Below are 25,590 nucleotides of genomic sequence, written 5' to 3' on the forward strand. Positions count from 1 at the left end.
GTATGTCACAACTTCAAGTGTTTAATATTAAATATTGATTTTTTTTCATGTGCTCAATCAAATCTCAGTTTTTCTATCACAGGTAAATGTGTATTATTTAAAAATTATAAAAATGAATTATTTGTGTAGTTCCATAAATTTTAGTGGTGAATGGGTTTTGTGATCTCTTCTACATGTTAGTCCGTTTTATTTTGTAGGTGGGTAGATATTGTTACTGACCTGAACACTCAAAATCCAGAATACTTAGATATTCGACACCTGGAGAGGGGTCTGCAGTATAGAAAAACAAAGAAGGTAATATTGTCTTATTAAGATGGGGGAAAGAACTTTTACATTAGACTTTTTTTCCCAACAAGCTTATTCATTCTTCACTGTACCTAAGAAGCTGTCATTTAACTTTCCTGGTGAAGTCTTCTACAATGTTAGAGGTCCAGAGTTCAAATCCTGTGTCTGCCATGCCTGAAGCAGTGAAAATAATTGGGGAAGTTCTATGGATTTTGTTATGCAGGTCAGCCTACATAATCACGGTGGTCCCCTCTGACCTTGGAATCTCTGAATCTATTAATTATAACTTCTGCTAAGAGGGAATGCTGCGGAAATTCAGAAAACCAAACATAGATGCTAAAAGAGACACTGCAGAACACAAGAGTATAGGTCTGCCTTGCAGGATGTAGGATATGCCAGTCCAAGTTATTGGCCCTTCATCTTTGCTATCCTATTTCATTTTATGGTGTAATTTTTTGGGGGCATACAATTACCCAGTCCCTGTGTGACGAGATCCCTGGGGTGCTGCCGGGTACTGTGGGACCGCTGTGCCCCCTTAACTGTCTCCAGCTGGGGCTGTCTCTCACAATGCTTTGCAAGTGACAAGCAGGAAGCCCCTCTAAGCGCTGTGATCACTCAGCACAACAGCATGTGGAGCCCCACACGCTCGGCTAGATTGCATGAATGCTCCCAGAGACACTCATAAATATCACAGAGAGAGGCACCAGAGCCAAATTCTCCCAGCACTGTACCTCAGGAATATACTGTCTTGCACTGCTCAAGATGAGCAATGCATACTTATTAATTGGTTCACCACTTCATCAATGGAAAGTAGATATACACCAGCCTTTGCAAAACCTGAGCAGATTTGCCACACACTTCATACAAACTCACTGGTAAAGATAAACAGTTAAACAAATGTATTGACTACAAAAGATAGATTTTAAGTGACTATAACTGATAGGCAAAAAGTCAGAGTTAGTTACCAAAATAAAATAAAATATAAGCACACAGTCTAAACTCTCAATACTATTAGATGGGGCAACATCTAGATTAAGCAGTTTTCCTCACCCCACAGGATATTGCAGTTCATAATACACAGATTTCACCCTTGAAATCTTGGCCAGTCTCCTCAGTTGGAGTCTTCAGAGTGTCCTTGCTGCTTGCAGCTTAGGTGGGAGCAGGAGAAAGGCTCCGCGTGTGGCCGCTGTGTTCTGTTTTATAACCTCAGGCCCATGTGCTTGGGAAGCACAAGTCCAGGCATGTCTGGGGGCATTGCTGAGTCTCCAGGCAAGATTGAGCAATTCCCCTGGTGTGGCCTCATGCATGTGAGTCATTGAATTGTAGCTCCCTTACTGCACGATGGGTTGTTTGACACCCTGCCCAGGTGTTGGTTACTTTCCTTGCTGTTGCCTCTGGGGAGCTAATATCTGGCTGATTCCCCAACTTACAGCATGTTTTAGTGACAACCATTTAATACGATTCTCATAACTTCATATGCATTAATAATATACATATATGGATAGAGAAATGACTTTCAGCAGATCATAACTTTTCCCCTATCATCTTACAAGGCATGCTTTATATGTAAGATCACGATTATATAAAAATGAGGAATATGGGGTTTCCAGGACACTCCCCCAAGATATAGAATGTCACACCCTGTTAGTGCAGCTGGATTTTATCTTCGCAAAATACTGAATTTTTTAATTGATTTTTAAATTTACCTGACATTAACTTGATTGCGTGACCTCCTTGTTCATTTAGTATAGCATGGTGTAATCAGGAGATAAAGAACAGCGCATGTGTCTCCATTTGTTCCCTGGCTTTTATTTGTGTAATTTTTCTTTCTTATGGAGGACTAGACCTCTGAGAAGAATTGAATTTTAAGACTGGACTTGAAGGCAGAGAGGGTTGAAGCATGGTGGAATGGGTTGAGGAGATAGTTCTTCTTCGAGCGCTGTCCCTGTGAGTGCTCCACTTCAGGTGTCAGTGCATCCCGGCACCATTGATCGGAGATTTTCGGTAGCAGTGCTTGGTCGGGACGCGCATTGGAGTCTTGTTTAGTATGCGCATGGTCCGACCCCCTCAGTTCCTTCTCAACCGTCCTCTGCTGAAGATGAGCGTGGAGCAGTGCGGCAGCTTCTTCCCCTGCAGATAGTAAAGAAAGAAAAATAGTAGTTAGATAAGTTTATTACAGTTCCTAGTTAGCTTAATTAACAGTTAGTTGCTTTTTAAAAAATTTTTTTTCTCCCATTCCCTGCTCCTTTTGGAGCATGCCGAGCTCACCTGGCTTTAAAAGATGCAGCTCTGCCAAGAAACAATGCCACGATCTGATGGACACTCTCTCTGAGTGAGATGTCGGGGTGAATCACACATACCCCAAAAGTGCATTCACTGTAACAACCTGAAGGCAAGAGCCTGACGCAATCGGGACCTCTGCCTCAAAATGATTCTCTTGGAGAAGTCACTCCAGCCAGGTACAGAAAAGGACCAACCGAAACCTTCCCCAAGTGCTCGCTGACAAGGTCGGAACCGACGAAGAGCACGGCTCCGTCCTCTCATGTAAAGAGGAAGTGAGCATCGACCTCTCCGCAGAGGGATCCGCATAAAAAGAAACAGTCCACTGTGAGGTCGTTAGCCTCGGTGCTGACGACCCCGAAAGTCAGCACTTACAACTCCCCCAGCACCTCCGTCACGGACCATGCCGTTGAGCTCGAAGCAAAGGGCAGGGAGTCAAGACATAGGCACAGCCATGTCTTCTCCATGGCACTGACCACGCCAGCACACGCAGCAGACACAGCACCGACCATGCCGCCACCTCCGGTGCCAACCACAAAATCTGCGCCACTGCCATGCTCGTCACCGCCGCCTCTGCTGGCACTGACTGATAGTGCTGTGATGGGCCCACTGGCACTTAAAAAATTTAGCCACAAAATAGCTGCACACCTTTCAGCTGCAACTAAACCCTCAGCACCGCATCCACCAGCACTGCAGCAATTTCCGTATCATTGGTGTCCCAATCAGCACTCCTTGGCGCCAATGGATTGTCCACAAGGAGTGTCATTATGCAGCCCACTTCCCCCATGGCACCATCCGTATCCAGTGACAGCGATGATGAGGACCGGGATGGAGTAGTCTTCTCCCCACAACATTCTTCCCTGACTCACCACAGACCTGCTGGGAGTACACTGAGATCTAAAAGCCACCATGGTCAACCACCATATCCATTGTACGGATGACCATGGATGTGTCCCTCCATGGCTTTTCCCATGCAGTGGCTGCCATAGAATCCGTGGGCAGCATACAAAGCCCACTATGCCAGAACCTCATCCCCACCCAGAGGTGAACTTCAGTCTCCTCCATTATCTCCAGTGGCTACAACATCTGTAGCCCCAAAGGAGACTACAGAGGAGCCAGAGGAAGAAACGGGCCCTGAGGCTGTGTCACCAATGCACAACTCTTCTTCTTCCCCAATAAGGCCATCATGCCACCTCCACCTACAACGGCAGAAGACCTCTTTAAAAGAATTGCACTAAGCCAGGACATCCCATTGGAGGAGGTCCAGGAAAACCAACGTAAGCTGCTCAAAATCTCGCAACCTTCCTTTTCCTCAAAAATTGCACTGCCAATAGACGATGCAATTCTGGAACCCGCTGAAATGGTATGGCAGACACCAGCCCTCCCACATGCAAATGAGCTGATAGAAAATACTATGTGCCGGCCAAGGGAATGGACTTTCTCTTTTCCCACCCACTCCAAACAACCCACTCCACCCACGCCAAACAACCTCAGTCCAGATCCACACTTCAGGACAAAGACCACAAGAGACTAGACCTCTTAGGATGAAAGGTCCACATCTCATCCACTTTACAATCCTGGGTCACTAACTACAGTTCCCTTCTGGCGAAATATGATTGACAATTACCGGAAGTTATGTGAGTTTATGACCGACCTTCCTGAAGGTAAAAGAGCACAATTCAAGACATTGCTCACTGAGGGACAACTAGTAGTCAGGACTGCCCTACAAGCTTCCCTGGAGGTTGCCAATATGGCACGTGCCACAGTTATTGTAATGCGCAGAGCATCTTGGCTCTTGTCATCTGGCATCCCAAAAGAGCTGCAAATTTAAGGTGGAAGACCTCCCCTTTGACAAAGATAAATTCTCATCTAAGACCGATGAGGTACTCCACTCTATGAAAGACTCACATGCGACTGGACATCTACACACCACCTACTAAGAGAAAGTGCTACCAGCCTAACCACCATGCCAGAGAGTCACAGTTCAACCGTCCACAGTCCAGACCATATGAGTCTAACAGACAGAGAAATAGATCTCCGAGGCGCCAACCCTCACAACCTCAACAAGCGGCATTACAACCACCACCTAACAAGTAATGGTTTTGAAAGGTTGGTCGAGGGTCTGAATGACCTCCCCCTCACAGCTGTGCCATTTTGCCCATTTAGCCACCGATTGATACACTTCTACCATGCATGGGAGTGCATCATGCAAGATGGTTGGGTCTTAGAAATCATAAGGTCGGGCTATGCCGTCCCGTTTATTTCTTGTTCCCCTATCCTATCCCCTTCCCTCTTCAGGAACCCTTCTCATGAGCACCTCTTAAGGCAGGAAATAGATCATCTACTTCATCTGGGTTCTGTGGAACCAGTACCTACACAATACAGAGGGAAGGGCTTCTGTTCCCACTATTTTTTGACCCAGAAGAAAAATGGAGTATGGCGACGCATACTAGACTTACAGAAACTCAACAAATTCATACGCTCCCACAAATTCAAGATGTTCACATTAGGTACAATAATCCCAGTGCTGGAACAAGGGGACTGTTTTTCAGCCCAAGACGCGTATTTCCACATTACCATACACCCAGCTCACAGACGATTCCTCCGATTCACAGCTGGACATGACTATTTCCAGTATAGGTTACTCCCCTTTGGACTGTCCATCGGACCCAGGGTGATCAGGAATAGTCAGCATGGATTCACCAAGGGCAAGCCTGACTAACCTAATTGCCTTCTATGAGGAGATAACTGAGTCTGTGGATGAGGGGAAAGAAGTGGATGTGTTATTCCTTGACTTTAGCAAAGCTTTTGATACGGTCTCCCACAGTATTCTTGCCGGCAAGTTAAAGAAGTATGGGCTGGATGAATGGACTATACGGTGGATAGAAAGCTGGCTAGATCGTCGGGCTCAACAGGTAGTGATCGATGGCTCCATGTCTAGTTGGCAGCAGGTTTCAAGCGGAGTGCCCCAAGGGTTGGTCCTGGGGCTGGTTTTGTTCAGTATCTTCATTAATGATCTGGAGGATGGCGTGGACTGCACTCTCAGCAAGTTTGCAGATGACACTAAACTGGGAGGAGTGGTAGATACGTTGGAGGGTAGGGGATAGGATACAGAGGGACCTAGACAAATTAGAGGATTGGGCCAAAAGAAACCTGATGAGGTTCAACAAGGACAAGTGCAGAGTCCTGCACTTAGGATGGAAGAATCCCATTCACTGTTACAGACTAGGGATCGAATGGCTAGGAAGCAGTTCTGCAGAAAAGGACCTAGGGGTTACAGTGGACTAGAAGCTGGATATGAGTCAACGGTGTGCTCTTGTTGCCAAGAAGGCTAACGGCATTTTGGGCTGTATAAGTAGGGGCATTGCCAGCAGATCGAGGGACGTGATCATTCCCCTCTATTCGACATTGGTGAGGCCTCATCTGGAGTATTGTAATGTGGGGCCCAAAACTGGACACAAGAAGGACGTGGAAAAATTGGAAAGCTTCGAGCGGAGGACAACAAAAATGATTAGGGGGTTGGAGCACATGACTTATGAGGAGAGGCTGAGGAAACTGGGATTGTTTAGTCTGCAGAAGAGAAGAATGAGGGGGGATTTGATAGCTGCTTTCAACTACCTGAAAGGGGGTTCCAAAGAGGATGGATCTAGACTGTTCCCAGTGGTACCAGATGACAGAACAGAATTCCTCCCTAAAATAGCTTCAACCTTCCATATCAACCTATTCACCTTCCTACACTCTATCCTAAACCACACAGAAACACACAGGAGGCCATGTCGCATACCTCGATGTTCGACGAGCTATAGCCTTTTATTTGGACAAAACAAAGTCTTTCTGCAAATCCCCAAGGCTCTTCATCTCAATGACAGAATGATCTAAGGGCTCTGCTATATCCTAACATAGACTATTTAAGTGGATCTCGAGCTGCATTTGCTTATGTTATCAAACATATAAGACAGAACCCCCAATGGGTGTCAGATCCATTGCAGCATCCACACGATCCATGGCAGCATTCATTGCATTTCTAAATAACGTACCCATTTCAGAGATCTGCTACATGGGCCTCAGAACATAAGTTCACTAACCACTATGCAATTATACAAGCCTCAAGAGCTGATGCCATACTAGGCCTAACAGACCTCTCCTCCACTATGCAAGTAACTTCAGAGTCTCCCTTTGTGGATGCTACTCTACAGTCACCTGAAGTGGAGCACCCACAGGGACAGCACTCGAAGAAGGAGAGGGTTACTCATCTTGTGCAATAACTGAGGTTCTCAGAGATGTGTATCCCTGTGGGTGCTCTACTACCCAGTCTCCTCCCCTCTACTTTGGAGTTTGATACAAGGACTCTACAGTAGAGAAGGAACTGAGGGGGTCAGGCCGTGCATGCGCTAAAGGAGACTCCAACGGCGCCGCAAGACAGCTACTGCGCATGCGCATTTGTCCGAGCACTGCTACCGAAAATCTCCAATCAACGGCGTCGGGATGTACCCACACCTGAAGTGGAGCACCCACAGGGGCACACATCTCAAAGAACCTCAGTTACTGCACAAGGTGAGTAACCCTCTCTTCTAGGTGCAAGGAAGGGTGCATGGAAGAACATCTGAAGATGAATAGAAAGAGGACAGAAACACTCTGGTAGTTGTGCATTTTGGGTGGAGAGTGTAAAGGCTAACAAAGGTAGGCAGAAGCTGGATTATGCTGGCTTGTGAATGCTAGATAGGGAAACTTAAGTATTGTGTAGAAGATTAGGAAGGGAACTAGTAAGAGTTGAAGAAACTAAACTAAAGCAGTTTAACATAAATATTCAAAATATTTTCATAAATAATACTTAAGTACTTTGCTTTGCACACATTTTAACAAAACGCTTTTTACCTTTTGTCAGGTAGGAGGAAACCTGCATTGTATCATTGCTTTTCAGAGACTTAACTGGCAAAGGTTTGGTCCTTGGAACTTCCCATTTGGAAACATTAGACGAGATATACAACCACAAGCACAGGGAATTGCCAAATCTGAAAGCGAAGACAATATCACCAAGAAACAGCATGGACATCTGGGTAGATCTTTCAGTGCTGGTTTCCATCAAGAGCCCATGTGGAAGAAGATGTATAATCTTCATGAGAGGAGGAACAGTGGATATCAGAGTTATACTGATTATGATGGGAATGATAGAAATTAACTTTAGTACAGCACAGCTGATGTACTAAAGTTTTGCTAAGACATAGTAGGAGTTTATTAAGCCTAGAGTACATATGAATAGAAATGGTATAAAATGCAATCTCATAGTTATTTAAATACATACGCCTGTGTGTGGTTGTGATGGGTGACATCAGACGTGTAAACTAACAAATAAGCACAGATTATTGTACTTTGTAATTAGCATAAATATAATAAGCAAACTGTTACTTCAAATAATTGAACTGCATTTGGGACCGTGAAAACAAAAGAACAAATTGTGTTAAAAGCCATTTATGTAAACAAACAGCATTGAAAAGTATTCAAAGCATGAAACTTTATATCTTATGACTTTCCAAAGTGATTGATTATTCTGCATACTGTATAAGGGTAAAAATGTAGACATTTCCTTCCTTTTTAACATTTTATTTTTATTTTAAATTCAGTAAGGCTGCCACTGTCAATTAGAAATACTGTAATACAAAACTTGTCAAATTTAACTGAGTGGGTGGTCTCAGTCTAAGTCCCAGTGGACTAGTGTCCATGTCCCTTAAAATAATTATATTTTGCCAACTGGTACCAATTAGTGCTATTGTATCTGAAAAGCCTGAGATGGATTGTACAGGGAAAATGGCATTACTCTGGGTCAGGCTTGAGGCACAACTGTAGGGTGGGCTTGTGCTGTTACCTCTCCTCTGCCTGTTGTGTAGATAAAGTAGTAGACTTCTGACTACAGCACCTTTGTGAGCATTGAATTCGCTTCATTTTCCACAGGCTTCTTAAATAAAAATGAAGTTGAATTTGCTGATGACCAAGCTGAACACACTTTGGCCTGTTGGCTGTTCTTTTCCTTCATTGTGTCTCCAAATTTCTTAGTGTTTTTACTTGTTAATTTTTCTATGAGGGGTGACACTATTAAGTACCAAAAAATGCTAGCAGTCCTACAGTGTATCTGTCAGCAAACAATTTATATTTTTCATGTTTCCAGGTAAAGCACCTATATTTGGACTAATATAACTTTGTTTGCCCAAAAACATTTTAGCAGTTATAACATTCTATATACAAATGATGTGCTCAAGGATTAATTTTGTTGACATGAACTCTTGTCATAGAATGCAGGGTTTTTTGTGGTTTGCTGCTTTTGTTAACCAAAAAACGGGAGACTTTTAGACAATTTTCTTCATCTAATAAAATTTGTTTTCTACTTTGTCATTTGTTTGTTTTGGGAATGTCCCTATTCGTAGTCTTGAAGAGTTTATCCTCTAACTGAGGGACTATTCCTGCTTCTCTCACTCAGTGGAGTAGCCTCACTGAAGTTTCCTGAATGACGCCTTTATGACTGAGTCCATAATATGTCTGCTGTTGTATGGATTGTATCTGCTTTTTTTAAAGTATCTTTGTTTAAGAAAATCATGGTGTGGGATATATTAAGCGTATGAATTTAAAAGGGCAGCATTTCTTTTCTATAAGAGAAACTAATTTGCAGGGGAAGTAATGGCAGGTGTGGGATAAGCAGGACCGTTGATAATGGTGTTATCCCACTGTTTGGACTTAAGATATCCCATTACTGGTCCATTTCTGGTAGGGGACATTGATGCTATTCTCCTTCAGTTATAAGACCATACGAAACTGTTCATAAACTGGGATCTTTTCCATTGTTACATTTTTATTTAGCATGGCTAACATCCATTTTGCTAATCTAGGACTAGAAACGTGCATTATTAATTTTTCCTGTTAATTCATATTTCACATGTGAATGTGATGTCTTAAGAAGCACTGGAGATAGTCCTACTAAATACACTCAATATTGCAAAACCCAAACCAAGGCTAATACCTCTTTCTCACAAGGAATAAATTCTTGTTCCACTCAATTCAGAACCTTAGAGGCATATGCCAGTGGTCGAAGACCTGTTCCATGGTCTTGACTCAATACAGCACTCTTTCCAGTACTGGTAGTAGCCAATTGGAGCATAAAAGGTTGTCCTACTTTTGGGTATGCTAAAGCTGGGGTTTGTGCTAATGCTTTCTTAAGCTGCATAAAAGCTTCCTGCTGTTCTAATCCCCATTCCCACTTATTACCCTTTTGGGCTGGCTTTCTCTGCATAATTCTCTTGAGAAATTTGTCTTGTCATACCCAAAAACGATCTTAAAGTAGATATGCCTCTGGGGGCTGGTAATTTTTGCAATAATTCTACCCATTGTTTATCTGGTGATCGTCCCTTTTGTCCTAACGTTAGCCCTAGGTAGTTTACTTGCTGTTGGCATATTTGAGCTTTTTCTGGACTAACCTTTAACCCTGTTTCCTTTATTTTGTGTAATACGTGATCTAATTCTTTCTAAATTTCTAAATTCTCTTACTTAGTTTTTGTGCTTATAAGGATATCATGTACATATAATATGATGTTTTCTTTATTAGGCATGTTATCTCATATTTGTTCACATCCATATGGCAGATAGCAGAGCTGTTATGGAAACCTTATGGAGATCGACAAAAATAAAACAGTCTTCCTTGGAATGTAAAGGCAAACTTGTACCAGGAGTCCGGATGCAAAGGAATTGCAAAGAATGCATTGGCTAAATCTGAAACAGTGAACCATCATGCTCCTCCGATAATAGAGGCAGTTACTTTGAGATACTTTGCCACTACTGGAGCTGTCATTGGAGTCACTTTATTAAGAGGCCTAAGATCGATAGATAGTCTCCAAGTTTTACGATCTGCCTTTAAAACTGGCCAAATAGCTGCATTATTGGTATTCTGTTGTTCAACTATTCTATACCTTATTCTAAAAGCCCTTGGATAGTTTTCATTAAACTACGTTCTGCCTCCTTAGAATATTTATACTGTCTTTTGAAGTGGGGGATCTGGTCCAGTGATCAAGACTTCTGCTTCTATTTTTCCACATTCTGCCTTACTGGTTGCCCAGACTTCCTTATACTTTTGTGCTATTTCCAGAACCTCTGTTGGCCAATCAGCCCACTTTATTTCTTCTGCTGCTTTGATAGCAGCTAACCTATAGCCTGCCTCAATAACAATTGGTAGATCTATTGTTCTGGCCTTATTGACGGTATTTCCCATAATACTTTATTTACCAAATCTACTGTTACCCCAAGCTTACCTAATACATCAACACCAATTATTCCATCACCATCTAAATTCATCATACCAAAGTGTTCTTTACCTTTTTCTTCCTCCCTAATTGAAAATGAACTGGAGCACTAAATGGTACTCTACTCATTGCTTCATTAAATCCTTGCAGCTTCCTGACTATTACAGGAGGTCCAAATAAATTCTTATCCTTTGTACTAACTGAAGAAAATGTGGCACCTGTGTATATTAACATATTTTGTCTGAATGCTCCCCTATTGAACTCCATATACACAGTGGGTCTCCCCCAGTCATCCGCTTGTAAATGTGCCACTACATTAGCATGATGTTCTTTTTCCAATATTGTGGAGATGGGGGGCGCTCAGCCTCCCTAAGCTTGATTTGGAGGGTGAGGTGGAGCCGTCAGTATGCTCCTTTTATGATTCACCAATCTTCAAAGTAGTTCTTTTGTAGGAAGCCCATGAATTTGTTTTTAGAGTCATACTGCAGCAGTTCTCCACGTAACCAATTTCTTTCTAGATCACCTTTTCTTGATTCATGAGGAACGAACTTTCTGTTCCTATTCTCTTTCTTTCTCTATTTTGCTGACTTTGATTTCCTTGTCCTCTGGGGCCATTGTTATAGAAAGTTATTACTGATACTTTCTCAGGTTTTCTTTTCTGAAGTAATTTCGGAGGTGGCATTGTCTCATGCTGTATTTCATATAGTCTTTTCACTTTATCTTCTATAATGTGGAGGGGGGGTATGTGCAGGATTATCAGAGATCATCACCATTCTGATCATTAGATCAAATCCTAGTATTAATGCTCTTTTATACTGTGGTGAATCATATATCAATTGATATCCTAATGGGATGATTCCTGCATGTTTGTATAACAAATTCTTTCTAGCTATGTATGGTTCAGGTCTTTCCTTTGATGGCTGCTTTTCCTGATGAAACCATGCCACTGGATCTTCTCCAGGAAAGAAAAACTTCAAGATTTCTTTACCTATTATATCAGTATCACCTTCTCCTCCTCCCTGGATATCATAAGGAAGCCCAGCAAATTCATCTGAATTTATGCACTCTTTTATTAACGCATAGAAATCATTTCCTGTTAATCCAGGTATCCCTGTTGTCTTAGCTAGTCATCTGATCACTGTGTTCCTGTTCAAAGGACCCATGGATTTTCCTAGAGCTCTAATTTGCTCAGGGGCTGTCAAGGCTGTATCCCCACTTTGAACTTTAGGGTACAAATGTAGGGGCCTGCACGAAAACTTCTAAGCTTAACTACCAGCTTAGCTCTGGTTCCGCTGCCACCATTCCCTCCCTGGGAAGCCTTGAGAAACCTTTCACCAATTCCCTGGTGAATACAGTTCCAACCCCCCTGGGATCTAAAACAAGGAGAAATTAACCATTCCCCCTCCTTCCTCCCACCAACTCCTGGGGAATACAGATCCAACCCCCTTGGATCTAAAACAAGGAAAAATCAATCAGGTTCTTAAAAAAAAAAAAGGCTTTTAATTAAAGAAAAAGGTAAAAATCATCTCTGTAAAATCAGTATGGAAATTAACCTTACAGGGTAATCAAACTTAAAGAGCTCAGAGGACTCCCCTCTAGTCTTAGGTTCAAAGTACAGCAAACAAAGATAAACACTCTAGTAAAAGGTACATTTACAAGTTGAGAAAACAAAGGAAAACTAACACGCCTTGCCTGGCTATTTACTTACAAGTTTGAAATAGGAGAGACTTGTTTAGAAAGATGTTGAGAACCTGGATTGATGTCTGGTCCCTCGCAGTCCCGAGAGCGAACATACAACCAAAACAAAGAACACAAACAAAAGCCTTTCCCTCCCCCACCCCCAGATTTGAAAGTATTTTGTCCCCTTATTGGTCCTTTAGGTCAGATGCCAGCTAGGTTACCTGAGCTTCTTAACCCTTTACAGGGAAAAGGATTTTGGAGTCTCTGGCCAGGAGGGATTTTATAGTACTGTACACAGGACAGCTGTTGCCCTTCCCTTTATAGTTATGACACGCCCCCCAAATCACAGATAGTGTTGGACGTTTGGTTCCACACTGGTTGTGATTTCTTCCTGGAGTTTTAGGAGAAAAGAGAGTTAATAAGACACATGTACCTTTAGACATACCACTGATTATATAAAAACTAACAAATATGTTTTATTTTAAGAACAATTGTTAACCAGTTAACTTTGGGAAACTTTCCCGGGAGAGTGCATTAGCCACTTTGTTAGAAGCTCACGAAATGTGTTGTATTTTAAAATCAAAATTTTGGAGAGCTAAACTTCACCGAAGAAGTTTTTTGTTATTTTCCTTGGCGGTATGAAGCCACTGTAGCGCAGCATAGTTTGTTTGTAGTTAGAAACGCCGTCCCCAAACATATGGGCGTAGCTTTTTTATTATGTACACAATGGCGTAGCATTTTTTTTTTTTTTTGCTGATTGACCAGTGGCTTTCCCTTTTAGACAGTTTTTTGCTGAGAAACACGACAGGCTGGAATTTTTGATTTGGTCCTTTCTGCATTAAAACTGCTCCCACGCCTTGCTCGGACGCATTTGTGGTTACTAGGAACGGTTTGTTAAAGTCTGGGCCCTTAGCACAGGGTTAGACATGAGTGTTGCCTTAAGCTGGTTAAAGGCCTTTTGACACTTATCAGTTCATTGAACTGCATTTGGCTGGTTTTTTTTTTGGTTAGGTTTGTTAGCGGGGCAGCGATTTGGCTGTAGTGGGGTATAAATCTCCTATAATATTCAGCCAAGCCTAAGGAGGATTGGACCTGTTTTTTAGACTTTGGAACCGGCCACTTTTGGATAGCATCCACTTTGGCCTGTAGGGGATTTATAGTTTTTTGACCCACCTGGTGCCCCAGGTAAGTTACTTTGTTTGCTTATTTGAACACTTCTCTTAACAAAGGACCTTGTTAAAAAAACTTAACACCTCTGCCTTCAGGCAAGGAGAGATAAGATATGCATCTACCTCCAGCTCGGCTTTTCAAGCAGCTAGAAGGAAAAAAAAATCTCACTGGCTTTTGGGTTTAAAATGATCCCACCGCTCTGCCACCATGTCAAGGCTGTATCCCCACTTTAAACTTTAGGGTACAAATGTAGGGGCCTGCATAAAAACTTATAAGCTTAACTACCAGCTTAGCTCTGGTCCCGCTGCTACCATTCCCTCCCTGAAAAGCCTTAAGAAACCTTTCACCAATTCCCTGGTGAATACAGATCCAAACCCCTTGGATCTTAAAACAAGGAAAAATTAACCATTCCCCTCCTTCCTCCCACCAACTTCTGGTGAATACAGTTCCAACCCCCCTGGAATCTAAAACAAGAAGAAATCAATCAGGTTCTTAAAAAAAAAAAAGGCTTTTAATTTAAAAAAAAAAGGTAAAAATCATCTCTGTAAAATCAGTATAAAAATTAACCTTACAGGGTAATCAAACTTAAAAAGCTCAAAAAACTCCCCTCTAGTCTTAGGTTCAAAGTACAGCAAACAAAAATAAACACTCTAGTAAAAGGTACATTTACAAGTTAAAAAAACAAACAAAAAAAAACTAACACGCCTTGCCTGGCTATTTACTTACAAGTTTAAAATAAAAAAAACTTGTTTAAAAAAATGTAAAAAACCTAAATTAATGTCTGGTCCCTCTCAGTCCCGAGAGCGAACACACAACCAAAACAAAAAACACAAACAAAAGCCTTCCCTCTTCCCCCCCCCCCAAAAAAATTAAAAGTATTTTGTCCCCTTATTGGTCCTTTAGGTCAAATGCCAGCCAGGTTACCTGAGCTTCTTAACCCTTTACAGGGAAAAAATTTTTGGAGTCTCTGGCCAGGAGAAATTTTATAGTACTGTACACAGAACAGCTGTTACCCTTCCCTTTATAGTTATAACAGGGGCATAGGGTCTTTCCTCTACCCTCTCTTCTGTACCCCCTCTGTTTCCATTGGTAGTAGTTTTGGTTACTGTGGAGGTAATAATTGGAGCTATGGGAGGTGGCCTTTGCTATTCTTCTGGCTCTTCCCTCGTTGGACTAAAATTCTGGAATGGACTCTGGGATTATCATCATAGCAAGGAGAACCATGTCTTCTTCATCTGATTTCACCACTCTAGGGACTTTATTGCTGTTATGGCTCCTCTGCTGGCTTTCAATTCTTCCTTTAGTGGATGAATGTGTCTTCTGCAGGCTACATGATTTATTCTTTTTTCCTCTTTTGCAGCTGAAATGACCAACTTCATAGCAGCTTGTCTATCTATTGCTTTTTGTTTCCAATAGGGAGTGCTATACCTTTAACATCCAGATAGGTAAACTAGCACGAGCCAACCCAGGGACGCCAATTTGTTACCCTGCTATTTGGACTTAAGGTATCCCAGTACTGGCTTGTCTATCCAAATGGGGAAGAAAAGTGGTGATCTGCCCTAAAAGAATTGCCAGAGTATTACCAGGGGGTTTGTCTCTGACCCGCAGAGGACTCCCCAGAGCAGGCTACTTCTGCTAACTCTTGAAAGGACATAGATACAGCCCTCTGATCAAGAATAGACATACAAGCAGTAATACTTCGAAAACAAAATCTTATTTATTGAGGGGAAAAATTAGGTGATTACAGTATATTCAGTAACACAGGAAAGAAAAAAGAAATTGCAATGTATAATAGGTAAAGCAAGAAAGGAAAAAATTACAATGTATAAGTAATAAGGCACAATTAGATTACTGTTCCAAAATCATATATTTAAGTGGTACAAGAGACTATATAGACTATGAGACAAATACAATAGTGCAAGTTGGTACACACTGAACTTAATATATATGCATAAGGTCTCCAATATAACAACATTGGACTTATTACAATGTAACAAACAAATACCCAATGCATATGCATAAAACAGCACTACAACATAACATTAAAGAAACATTGAACAATTAACAATTACCATTCTACAAGCAGGGGCCTGCTGCTCACAGGATGGGGTGAGGTTGGTCACTCTCAGAAGCAGGCATCCAGCTTTATTGACAGCAGCTGTACAGAAGGGTGGCACAGAAGTTGGGGATCTAGGCGGAGGTAGTGATGGAGGACGCTGATGCCGTGGTCGACATCCTCGCCCCCTCGGGTCCCTCCCACGTTGCTCTGTCACTAATTAAAACAAGTAGTGAGGTCACTAAGACCTTGTGGCAGACCCCTGTGCTCTTTGCCTCCAACTGCAAAGAGGAATGAGTGCAGGTCTCACTTTGTCCCCTCGAAGGGCTATGAGCACCTATACACCCACCCTCCACCAGACTCTCTGGTAGTGGATGCTGCCAACCAGTAGGAGCGCCAAGGCTACCAGGGCCCTTCCCCAAAAACCCAAGAGGCAGAAAAATTAGATCTGTTTGACAGGAAGGCTTACTCGATGGGGAGAGGGGAGGTTGCAGCTCCATATATCTAACCAACAGGCCATCCTCAGTAGATATAACTACAGCTCCTGTGGAGCGATGGCCAAATTCACAGAGCTGCATGGTTCTACCATCTGCAGAACAGTCAGAATGGTTCCCGGTGGAGTAACAGAAATGCCAGGAAGAGGCCCCACCCTTCCTCTGGCCAGGCTGAAGCTGCCTTCCAGCCAGGAGCAGGCCTTTTGAAGGCACGCCTGGGGGTGTAAAGAATGAGGCCCCTTAGTTAAATTGTGCATGCTTGGGATGCATCCATGTAGGGTGTATGTATGTAATTAATAAGAGTTATGTATAAGTTCTTGTTATGTAATGGTTGTCATATGTTTATGGGTCCTGAGATTGTCCATGAACATAGGTTTTGTGAAGTTTAGGTTCCCTCCATTAAGTATCACATTGACTTGCAAGTGCTCAGCATCTATCAGGATTTGGCCTTTAGTGCACAGGACACATTTTATTTAAGTTTCTCTTGACAGTAGAAACACCTACAACACATGGTTTGCGACAAAATAATCACAAATTACGAGCCACATTCTGACATGCCCTTATCTATTTGGCAGTGTTGTGAGTTCTCCATTTTATCTGAAGACTTGCCATATTTGTTGTTTTTATTAATCCCCCTAACTTGGAGTCAAGTAACACGAGACTATCAGGTTTCAATTAAAAAGAAAGGGGGGGGGGGGCAAGGCCCCAATCTTGAAACTGCTTCTGCACGTGCTTGACTTTACTGCTGTGAGCGGCAGTGACGGGCAGTCCCATTGACTTCGAGCAAAGGTAAAGTTACGCAGGTACGTAAGTGTGCGTAGGCAGAATCGGGACTTAAGTTTCTAGCCCTTGGCGTGGCACAGAAAAGCTTCAGCGCATGGCCCACGCCCGAACCCCCGGCTCCCCGCCCCGAGCGGGGGAAAAGGGCGCCTGAAAGAGCCGCCTTCCAACGGGGATAAAAGGGGGGCGCGCGCAGTTAGTTTCAGTTGAGAGCGAACTACAACTCCCAGCATGCCCCGCGCCCGCTCCCTACAGCGATCGGCGGGCGAGGCTGGGCTGCTGCGGGGCCGGGGCTCGGTCCGTTCCGCGGCGCAGAAGGAACCGGCTCGGCGGGAACCGGCCCGGCCCGGCGCTGCGGGGTGGGGCGATGGTGCCGCTGTAGAAGTGGGGGTGGGGCGCGTAGGCCGGTTCGCGCCGCGTCGCGGGGGGAGGGCTCGGAACCGACCCTCCCTACGGCCAGGCCAGGCCGCGGCAGCCGCTCCCCCTGCTGGGGGCAGAGCCGGGCCCGGGGGCGGCCGCGAGACTAGAGTAGCTGGAGAGTAGCCTCCCGTCAGTCGCTGTGGCAGAGCCGGGCTTCCCCTATTAGGAGGTCTGTACAGTAGCAATTAGACTTTCAAGGGCCGGTGGGTTTTTGTTGTTGCACCTCTTGTTGTCTTTAAAAAGACTAAAAGGAAATGGTCAGGTCAGATTTAGCCCAAATTCGGGTTTTATAAATAAACAACCGTACAAAAAAGATCAAAAGATCGTGGGTGGGAGGAGGAGATCAGAGAACTTTGATCAAATAAATACTCCACCCAACATTGCAGTGTTTTGCTGATGCTCTGTTAAAGTGGAGAACTAGCGTTCAGCTTTCTTTTTTCTTTTCTCTTTTCTATTTCAAGTTGGCCAAAACGTTCCATGTTTTTCTCTTTAGTGCAGACTTTACAACAATGATTCATGTTTTGTCATGGCCAACAGAGGAAGGATGGTCCAGTGTTCAAACCATTTGTCACTAGCTTAGGATTTAGGAACCCTGGGTTCAAGTCCTTCTTCTGCCACAGACTTACTGTGTGACCTAGGGCAAATCATTTGGTCTCTTTGAAGGAAAATTGTACTTCCCTATATCTCAGAGTTTTTTTAAATAGATTAAAAAGATTGTGAGGTGCTAGATGCTATAGTAGTGGCTCCATATAAGTATCTAACAGATGAGTGCATTATGCTTTATTTGGGGCTGTATCTTAACTCCATTGGGAAATTGCATCTGGTACAATTTACAGCAGTTTACATGTATTTCACAGTGAGCTGCTGCCAGTGCTTTGAGATCTGCACTGCCTGCTTATGGCCTGCACTTTTTCTGCTGTGAGAGATCACCTCTCACCTTGTGCAATACTGCTGTAGTTGAGAACTGGAAGTACTGGAGGTGGAGCGCCCTTGCTATATATAAAAGACAGGGCTATGAAGTGTCATGTATTTTGTGTTGCAGTCATTTTTTGACAGCCATGTCGTGCATTCTCACATCTTATCTGAAATGTCATTTGTCTAGGTGAGCTGTGGGAAGGCAACAGGCATTCGACTGCAGTTTTGTATTTTGGCCACTAGACTGCCTGTGGACTAGTCACTAGGCAGTTAATTGCCGCCTTTTTTGCTGTTCCTTCTGATTCACCAGGGCCAGGAATGAGCAGCTGGAGGAGGAAGTGCAACAGCAGCAGTTAAGGTGAGGCCTAATACTGGCCCCTAGCTTCCCAGGGTTTCCCACACCAGGCTCCCACCTAGCTACAGTATCCCTTGCTCCCCATGACCATGAACACGCTTGGTCCCCAAATCCCCAGTATCATTTATTTTTCAGCATCCCCAACATCCACCCACCTAGCTTCCTACTTAGATTCCTCCATTGGTACCCAGCTATCCACCAGCCCCCCTCAAGTGAGCATCCTCACCAGCCAGAACTGCCAAGTTTTGTTCAGCTCCATGCCTCACTTCCAACGCTGCTCAGGGCAGTATTGAACATACCCTCAAGATTATGGTTTTATGCTAATAATTTGTATATACATTAGAACCTCAGAGTTACGAACACCTCGGGAATGGAGGTTGTTCGTAACTCTGAAATGTTCATAACTCTGAACAAAACTTTGATCTTTCAAAAGGTTACAACTGAACATTGACTTAATACTGCTTTGAACCTTTACTGTGCAAAAGAAAAATGCTGCTTTTAACCATTTTAATTTAAATGAAACAAGCACAAAAACAGTTTCTTTAACTTGTCAAAACTTTTTAACTTTATTTTTGTAGTAGTTTACATTTAACACAGTACGGTACAGCAGGGTCTTCTAAACACACTTTTTGCTGTTTATAAAAGTTGTATTAATAACAAACCTTTTGTTTTCATAAACAAGGTTCTTTGCACCATAAAGTAAATATTTACAACTTTTCCTCATAGATTATTTTTCATCAAAGTAAGTAAGGAAGAACAATGGGAGTTCAAGGACTTTGGAAACTGCTTGAATGCTCTGGAAGACCTATAAACCCAGAAACTTTGGAAGGAAAAATTCTTGCTGTTGGTATCCTTAAAACCTCGAGTTGACCTACTGTTGCTGAAACATGCTGGTCCATCTGTCCCATTGTGAAAAGATGCAGAAATATCCTGAATTGACCTTACCAAAACAATTAGCTAGGACTAGGCATGGTATAGGTATAGACCCTGTGAGTTTGACAGATGAAATCTTATGATTGGAAAGATCAAGTGGCAAGGAGTGCTTTAACCAGTTTGCTCTTTATATCTTACGCACAAATGTAGAAGGAAATATTCCAGTAAAGGGTGTGCAAAGCTGAAAGGGACTGAATTAATTGTGTATGTAGGGTTTCGCCTTTGGCTCATGCCAAAAGAGGATGAGGTGGAATACTGCATCTGATTGACCCTAGCTCTGTTCCTGAAGTTTTTCTACACATTAAAGTGCAGTCTGTTAATAAAAGGCTTTTCAGTGTTATCAAAGACACATTCTAAGTCTCTATATTAAAGTCATGGTTCAGACTGAAATGAGTTACACTGCAGTTTAGCCAAATGGTGCAGAGAGGAATTTCAAAACCCTGCATTAGCTCAGGAAGAGACATAGGCTAGGTTTTTAAAAAAAACAAACAAACAAACAAACAAACAAAAACTCATTTATAACATGACATGGTCTGGCCTACCTGGCTGGCCAAACCGGTATAACTTAGTTTGGATATGGCTGAGTTTTTTAAAAAATAAATAGATAAATGCTATATTAAACCACTTATGCCACACTCATCATCTGAGCATCAGCGCATGGTCGCAAAGCATATTTGTTTCAGCACTCTAAATGGGGCCAAAGGGATTCTATAACAGTTTTGCTTAGGACAGATATACTGGCTGAAAATTTATCAGAGCATGCATAGGACACCTCTTTAGAAAATGAATGTGTTTTTTTTTTTTTTTTTTTTTTTTGGGAACAAAAATGAAGCCTTGCCAAAATTCTGTGTATTTTATTTTTATTATCCTATAGTGGTAGTTTCAATGCCTTATAATCTTCGTTATCTTCATGGTTTGACTTCAAGGATTACTAGTAAAAATGTAGGAATCAAGGGATGATAAATAAGAACAAACAATAATTAAACTTGTGCCTTTATTGTTCTAGATTCCTTACACAAACAAATGACAGGTTATAGGAGTCTGTATTTCATAAGCTCATCTGATGTCTGCAGTGCTGACAGTCATTTGAACTAGAATACAAAAAAGGGGAAACTAATGCCTATCTTCTGGGTTAGGAAAAATCAGTTCAAATCACCTTCTTAACATGGATGAAAACTGGGAAGCTATTACATTTCATTCACTTACAGAAGCAATGAGGGTTGTTGTATTGATTGCAGAGTGGCTCCATTGCTGCTCTTTGGCTTGGGGATGGTGTTAAGAATTCTTTCCTCTCCCGTTTTCACTATTCATTGGAGGATCAACTGGCTTCTTGTATACAAACCTAGCTACTTGGGCTTGGAACAGTAGACAAGATTTAGACTTAAATAAATTTAATATAGCTTGTTCATTGCATGGTTAACATTATGAAATGTGCTTGTAAGACTAGACATTTTTTTTTCTCTTAACTGCCCTTCAAGATATTAGCATTTGGTTGAATCAAGCGGTAAAAGGAGCAAGGGACCGTTATGGTAACACCATACAAAATGCTCACCTACTCACTTTGTTCCATCGACTCTGCAAGTTGTTATTTTTTCGAATCCGGCCTGTCTTCGTTTTTGATGGAGAGGCACCACTACTGAAGAGGCAAACTTTGGTTCGTATTTTTTTTTTGAGTAATTTTATGTTATGTTCCTTCTGGTGCTAAATAAGATGGAGATTTATCAATAGGAAAGTTTATAGAGTAGGTGCCCAGTCCTGCATCTTTGTAGTGAATGGCAATTCTGCCACTAATGTCAGTAAGAGCAAGAATGAGCCTTAAATCAGCAACAGTAAGTGCAGAAACAAAGGCTCCTCTTATACATCGTTTCTGCATGAAAATATGCATAATTCTAGTCTAAAGATCAGATTATAATGTTTAATTACTGTGCTCATGCAAGTGAATTGATATATTTAAACCAATCTCAAAAATTCTAGTTTCTTTCTTGACTGGGCATGTGTATCTTTAAATGAGTGAGTAAAATCTATAATTACCACAATGATTTTTGATGATAAACTAAATGGTGAGCAAGTAGATTTTGTGCCTGGGTTGGTAAGTTTGATACATTTTCATCTCAAGTTTATAAAGATAATTTACATGGTGAATCACTGCTGTGGTTTGTTGTATAGAAGTGTGCAGAAATCTCATTAAGTTTACATAAGAACATAACATAAGAACGGCCGTACTGGGTCAGACCAAAGGTCCATCTAGCCCAGTATCCTGTAGAGGGGGTTGTCAGCACAGAATCAGTTGCAGGACTGAACCCTAAATTAAGACAAGACACAAGAAGTCTGTGAAAAGAGGAAGTAGGAGAGGAAGAATGAAGATAGCAGTAGTAGGGAAGTGTGCAGACTGTGTGCAGTTTACAAGGTTAGTTAAAAAAATTCAGACATTGAGCATGACAAGAATCCACCATTCTTCTCAATTGTTTAAGTGAAGTACACTATGTATTAGAAGTCAGTTATAATTTCACAAGTACCTATATAATGAACCTGTGGTAACCCACTTTAGTAGTAGATGACTTTCATTTCATAATCCTTTCCTATTTTAATACCTTTGCAATTATGAAAAAAAAAGAAGCCCTATAAAGATTGGAACTTATTTGTGATTGGGGTGAGGAATTATTTTACTCATTCCAGCACAGCTCTTGCAAGGAACAATGCTTGCCATGTCCTGCAATGTTTCTTCTTCTTCTTCTTCTACTCTGCTCTGGTTAGGCCTCAGCTGGAGTATTGTGTCCAGTTCTGGGCACCACATTTCAAAAAAGATGTGGAGAAATTGGAGAGGGTCCAGAGAAGAGCAACAAGAATGATTAAAGGTCTTGAGAACATGACCTATGAAGGAAGGCTGAAAGAATTGGGTTTGTTTAGTTTGGAAAAAAAGACGACTGAGAGGGGACGTGATAGCAGTTTTCAGGTATCTAAAAGGGTGTCATAAGGAGGAGGGAGAACTTGTTCACCTTCGCCTCTAAGGATAGAACAAGAAGCAATGGGCTTAAACTGCAGCAAGAGAGGTTTAGGTTGGACATTAGGAAAAAGTTCCTAACTGTCAGGGTGGTTCAACACTGGAATAAATTGCCTAGGGAGGGTGTGGAATCTCCATCTCTGGAGGTATTTAAGAGTAGGTTAGATAAATGTCTATCAGGGATGGTCTAGACAGTATTTGGTCCTGCCATGCGGGCAGGGAACTGGACTCGACCTCTCGAGGTCCCTTCCAGTTCTAGAATCTATGAATCTATAAGTGTAGCTTGGTGGTTTGAGCATTGGCCTGCTAAACCCAGGGTTGTGAGTTCAGCCCTTGAGGGGGCCACTGTAGAATATGGGGCAAAAGCAGTACTTAGTCCTGCTAGTGAAGGAAGGGGGCTGGATTCAATGACCTTTCAGGGTCCTTTTCAGTTCTATGAGATAGGTATATCTCCATATTATTAGAAAACTGGATCATTCATCTGTTCTATTTTTTATAAAATGATTAGTACTAAAGTTAATTATTTTTCAAAGAACTTGCATTTAATTCTGATTAATTTAAACAAGGAAATGTGATACTATTATGTGATTTGCCTCTCCTCTTTTTCTTAGAAAGCAGGAAATCTTAAAAAAACAAAAACAAACAAAACAAAACAAAAACACCTTTTCAAAACCCAGGAAAAACCCTTCTGAGATGCTTTAGGTTCCAGATAGATGTATATGATCATAGCAGATTTGTGATAACCATGAGGGAGGAGGAAAAGTCTAGCAGCTTCCAAGATACCAATTTTAAAACAGGAAGTCAATGAGAAAAGATTGCAGGATTGGGCTCTTTTATAGATAATGATCTAGTTTCTGATATTTATGCAGGCATAATATGGAAAGCTCATGTCCATTAATATGAGAACCATTCTTTTTTTTATATAAAAAAAAAATCTGTTACTACAGTGTCTCAATTTACAGCTTATTATAAGAGTAATTCATTTGAAAAATATCTTCCGTTAACAAGAAATATCCTTTTAGTGAAATCTGATGTTACTCATTTCATGTTTGCAGGCTAAACGAAGACAAAGAAAAGAATTGGCAGTCAGTGACTCTAAGAAAACTACCGAAAAACTCTTGAAAACTTTCCTGAAAAGACAGGCTATCAAAACGGCTTTAACAGGCAAAAGGCAAGGGCAAAAGTATTATTTTCCTCTTGTTTGTGGCAGTTTTTGCTAAGATATTAATAACCCTTTCCATTTTTTCTTAAGCAATGAAGCACTGCCCAGCATTTCACAAGTTCGAAGAGAAGAAATTGATGATATGTATGTATTGTCTTCTTTACAAGAGGAAGAAAAAAAGAGGTAAGCAATGCTAAGACAAGTAGCTCAGTCTGAGATGTTAAAATCCATATTGAAAGTTTTTAATGCTGTTTTTGAGATTGTTGATAAATCTACTTCATCCTAGAGTATTCCTCCATGGGATGCAAACTCTATTTACTTGCTGCTATTTATTTTAAGTTAACTTTGTTTTCATGAAAGAGGCGGGGTTGATAGCCCTGGAGCTGGAAGCTCTGTTGTATCTATATGGAAGTGACTGGTAGAGCAAGCTTTCCTGCAACAACCTGTACATGTGCCTCCACCCTGATCTTAAGTGACTTTTGAAGATGAGAGGGCTAGATCAGTTTCAGGGCCTATTCAGTTGGCCCCTTTTCTGATCAGAGTAACCAGCAGGGGTACCTTTTATGTTGTTAGTTTTTTAATGTAGCTATTTCTGTGCTAAGAATCAGAATGAGGCCTCCAAATAACTGTCACAACTGACCTGGTTCAGACTTGACTGAGTATCTCGTTACCCAGTAGTGGTGATTTAAGGCTTCGATTTTTGTCATGGTTATTTCTAGTAAAAGTCATGGACAGGTCATGGCGTCTGGGCAGCTTGGGGGGTCCTGCTGCTGGCGGTGGCTGGTCTGCTGTGGTGCCCCAATGTCATGGAGGTCTCTGGAAGTCACGGATTCTGTGACCTCTGTGACAATCATGACTTTAGTGATGATCGTTGTATCCCATCCAGTTCCTCTCCATCTTTTCTGCTAGCTTGTATCTTTTTTTAATTATACATTACAGATTAGTTAGTTTCTTAGTTTTCCTGTTCATAAACAAGCAGTAAGTTAATTCTATTTTGCTTATTATAAAAAACTTCATTGGTACATTTGTTTAAAAAATTTTACAGCTTCCTTTTTGTCCACCTTGATTACTTTTGTAATTTTAGTTCAGAAGACGAGGACGAAAAAGAGTGGGAAGAGAGAATGAGCCAAAAAAAAATATTGCAGGTAACTGAAAAATTTCACAATTACGAAGATATTCAAATACAATCACTCGCTTCAAATGGATAATATTAACAAGAAGAACCAACAAATATACTGGTTGGGGTGTGTAGACGTACCACACTTAATTCCTGGTGTCAAAATAGGATTGCCTATCTAAGGACCAATAACTTCTAAAATGTCTGATATCTTGCTAATCTCAAAATATAGAAATTAGTGCTGTCTCCTGGTGGAGAGCTGGAAACTCAATTTTCCAGTGTTTTGTAGTATTTCTTTCTAAGGTGGTGATTCATGAAATATTGGACCATTTAGAGGAAAAAATACAGTTTTTGTTACTGTAGTTTAACTATGTAAAACATCACAGAAGACGTAGAAGAAATTAATATATGCACCTTTTCAGTCGTTCTTTCTCTCAATAAAGTATGAGAGGATGTTGGGAGTCCCTCCTGTCAAAATTCACAATTTATTCATTTCAAAAACTTGAACTCAATTGGGCCTTTTCTTTTATCATTATGTCCCTTTGTTTGTCCCACTCCTGTTGTCTCTGCTCCTCCCTTTGGCTCTCATTCCAACTTTTGTCTTTGTCCCTGCAACAAATGCTATCCCTACAACTGGAACTCTTTCAGCACGCTCACTCT

General features: G+C 41.7%; 1 protein-coding gene across 1 annotated transcript in view; it reads left to right on the forward strand.

The window, feature by feature from the left end:
* LOC128839033 (DNA excision repair protein ERCC-5-like) overlaps positions 1 to 25,590 on the forward strand; it is a 70,510-nt gene that overhangs the window by 15,582 nt on the left and 29,338 nt on the right. Inside the window, exons 10-16 of the mRNA XM_054031708.1 lie at positions 198 to 294; positions 7,451 to 7,739; positions 19,469 to 19,564; positions 21,129 to 21,304; positions 23,707 to 23,822; positions 23,904 to 23,996; positions 24,898 to 24,958. Coding sequence (XP_053887683.1) covers positions 198 to 294; positions 7,451 to 7,739; positions 19,469 to 19,564; positions 21,129 to 21,304; positions 23,707 to 23,822; positions 23,904 to 23,996; positions 24,898 to 24,958 — 928 coding nt within the window. The remainder of the gene's footprint in view (positions 1 to 197; positions 295 to 7,450; positions 7,740 to 19,468; positions 19,565 to 21,128; positions 21,305 to 23,706; positions 23,823 to 23,903; positions 23,997 to 24,897; positions 24,959 to 25,590) is intronic.

This window comes from Malaclemys terrapin, chromosome 1 (genome assembly GCF_027887155.1).
Source record: "Malaclemys terrapin pileata isolate rMalTer1 chromosome 1, rMalTer1.hap1, whole genome shotgun sequence".
Taxonomy (NCBI): domain Eukaryota; kingdom Metazoa; phylum Chordata; order Testudines; family Emydidae; genus Malaclemys; species Malaclemys terrapin.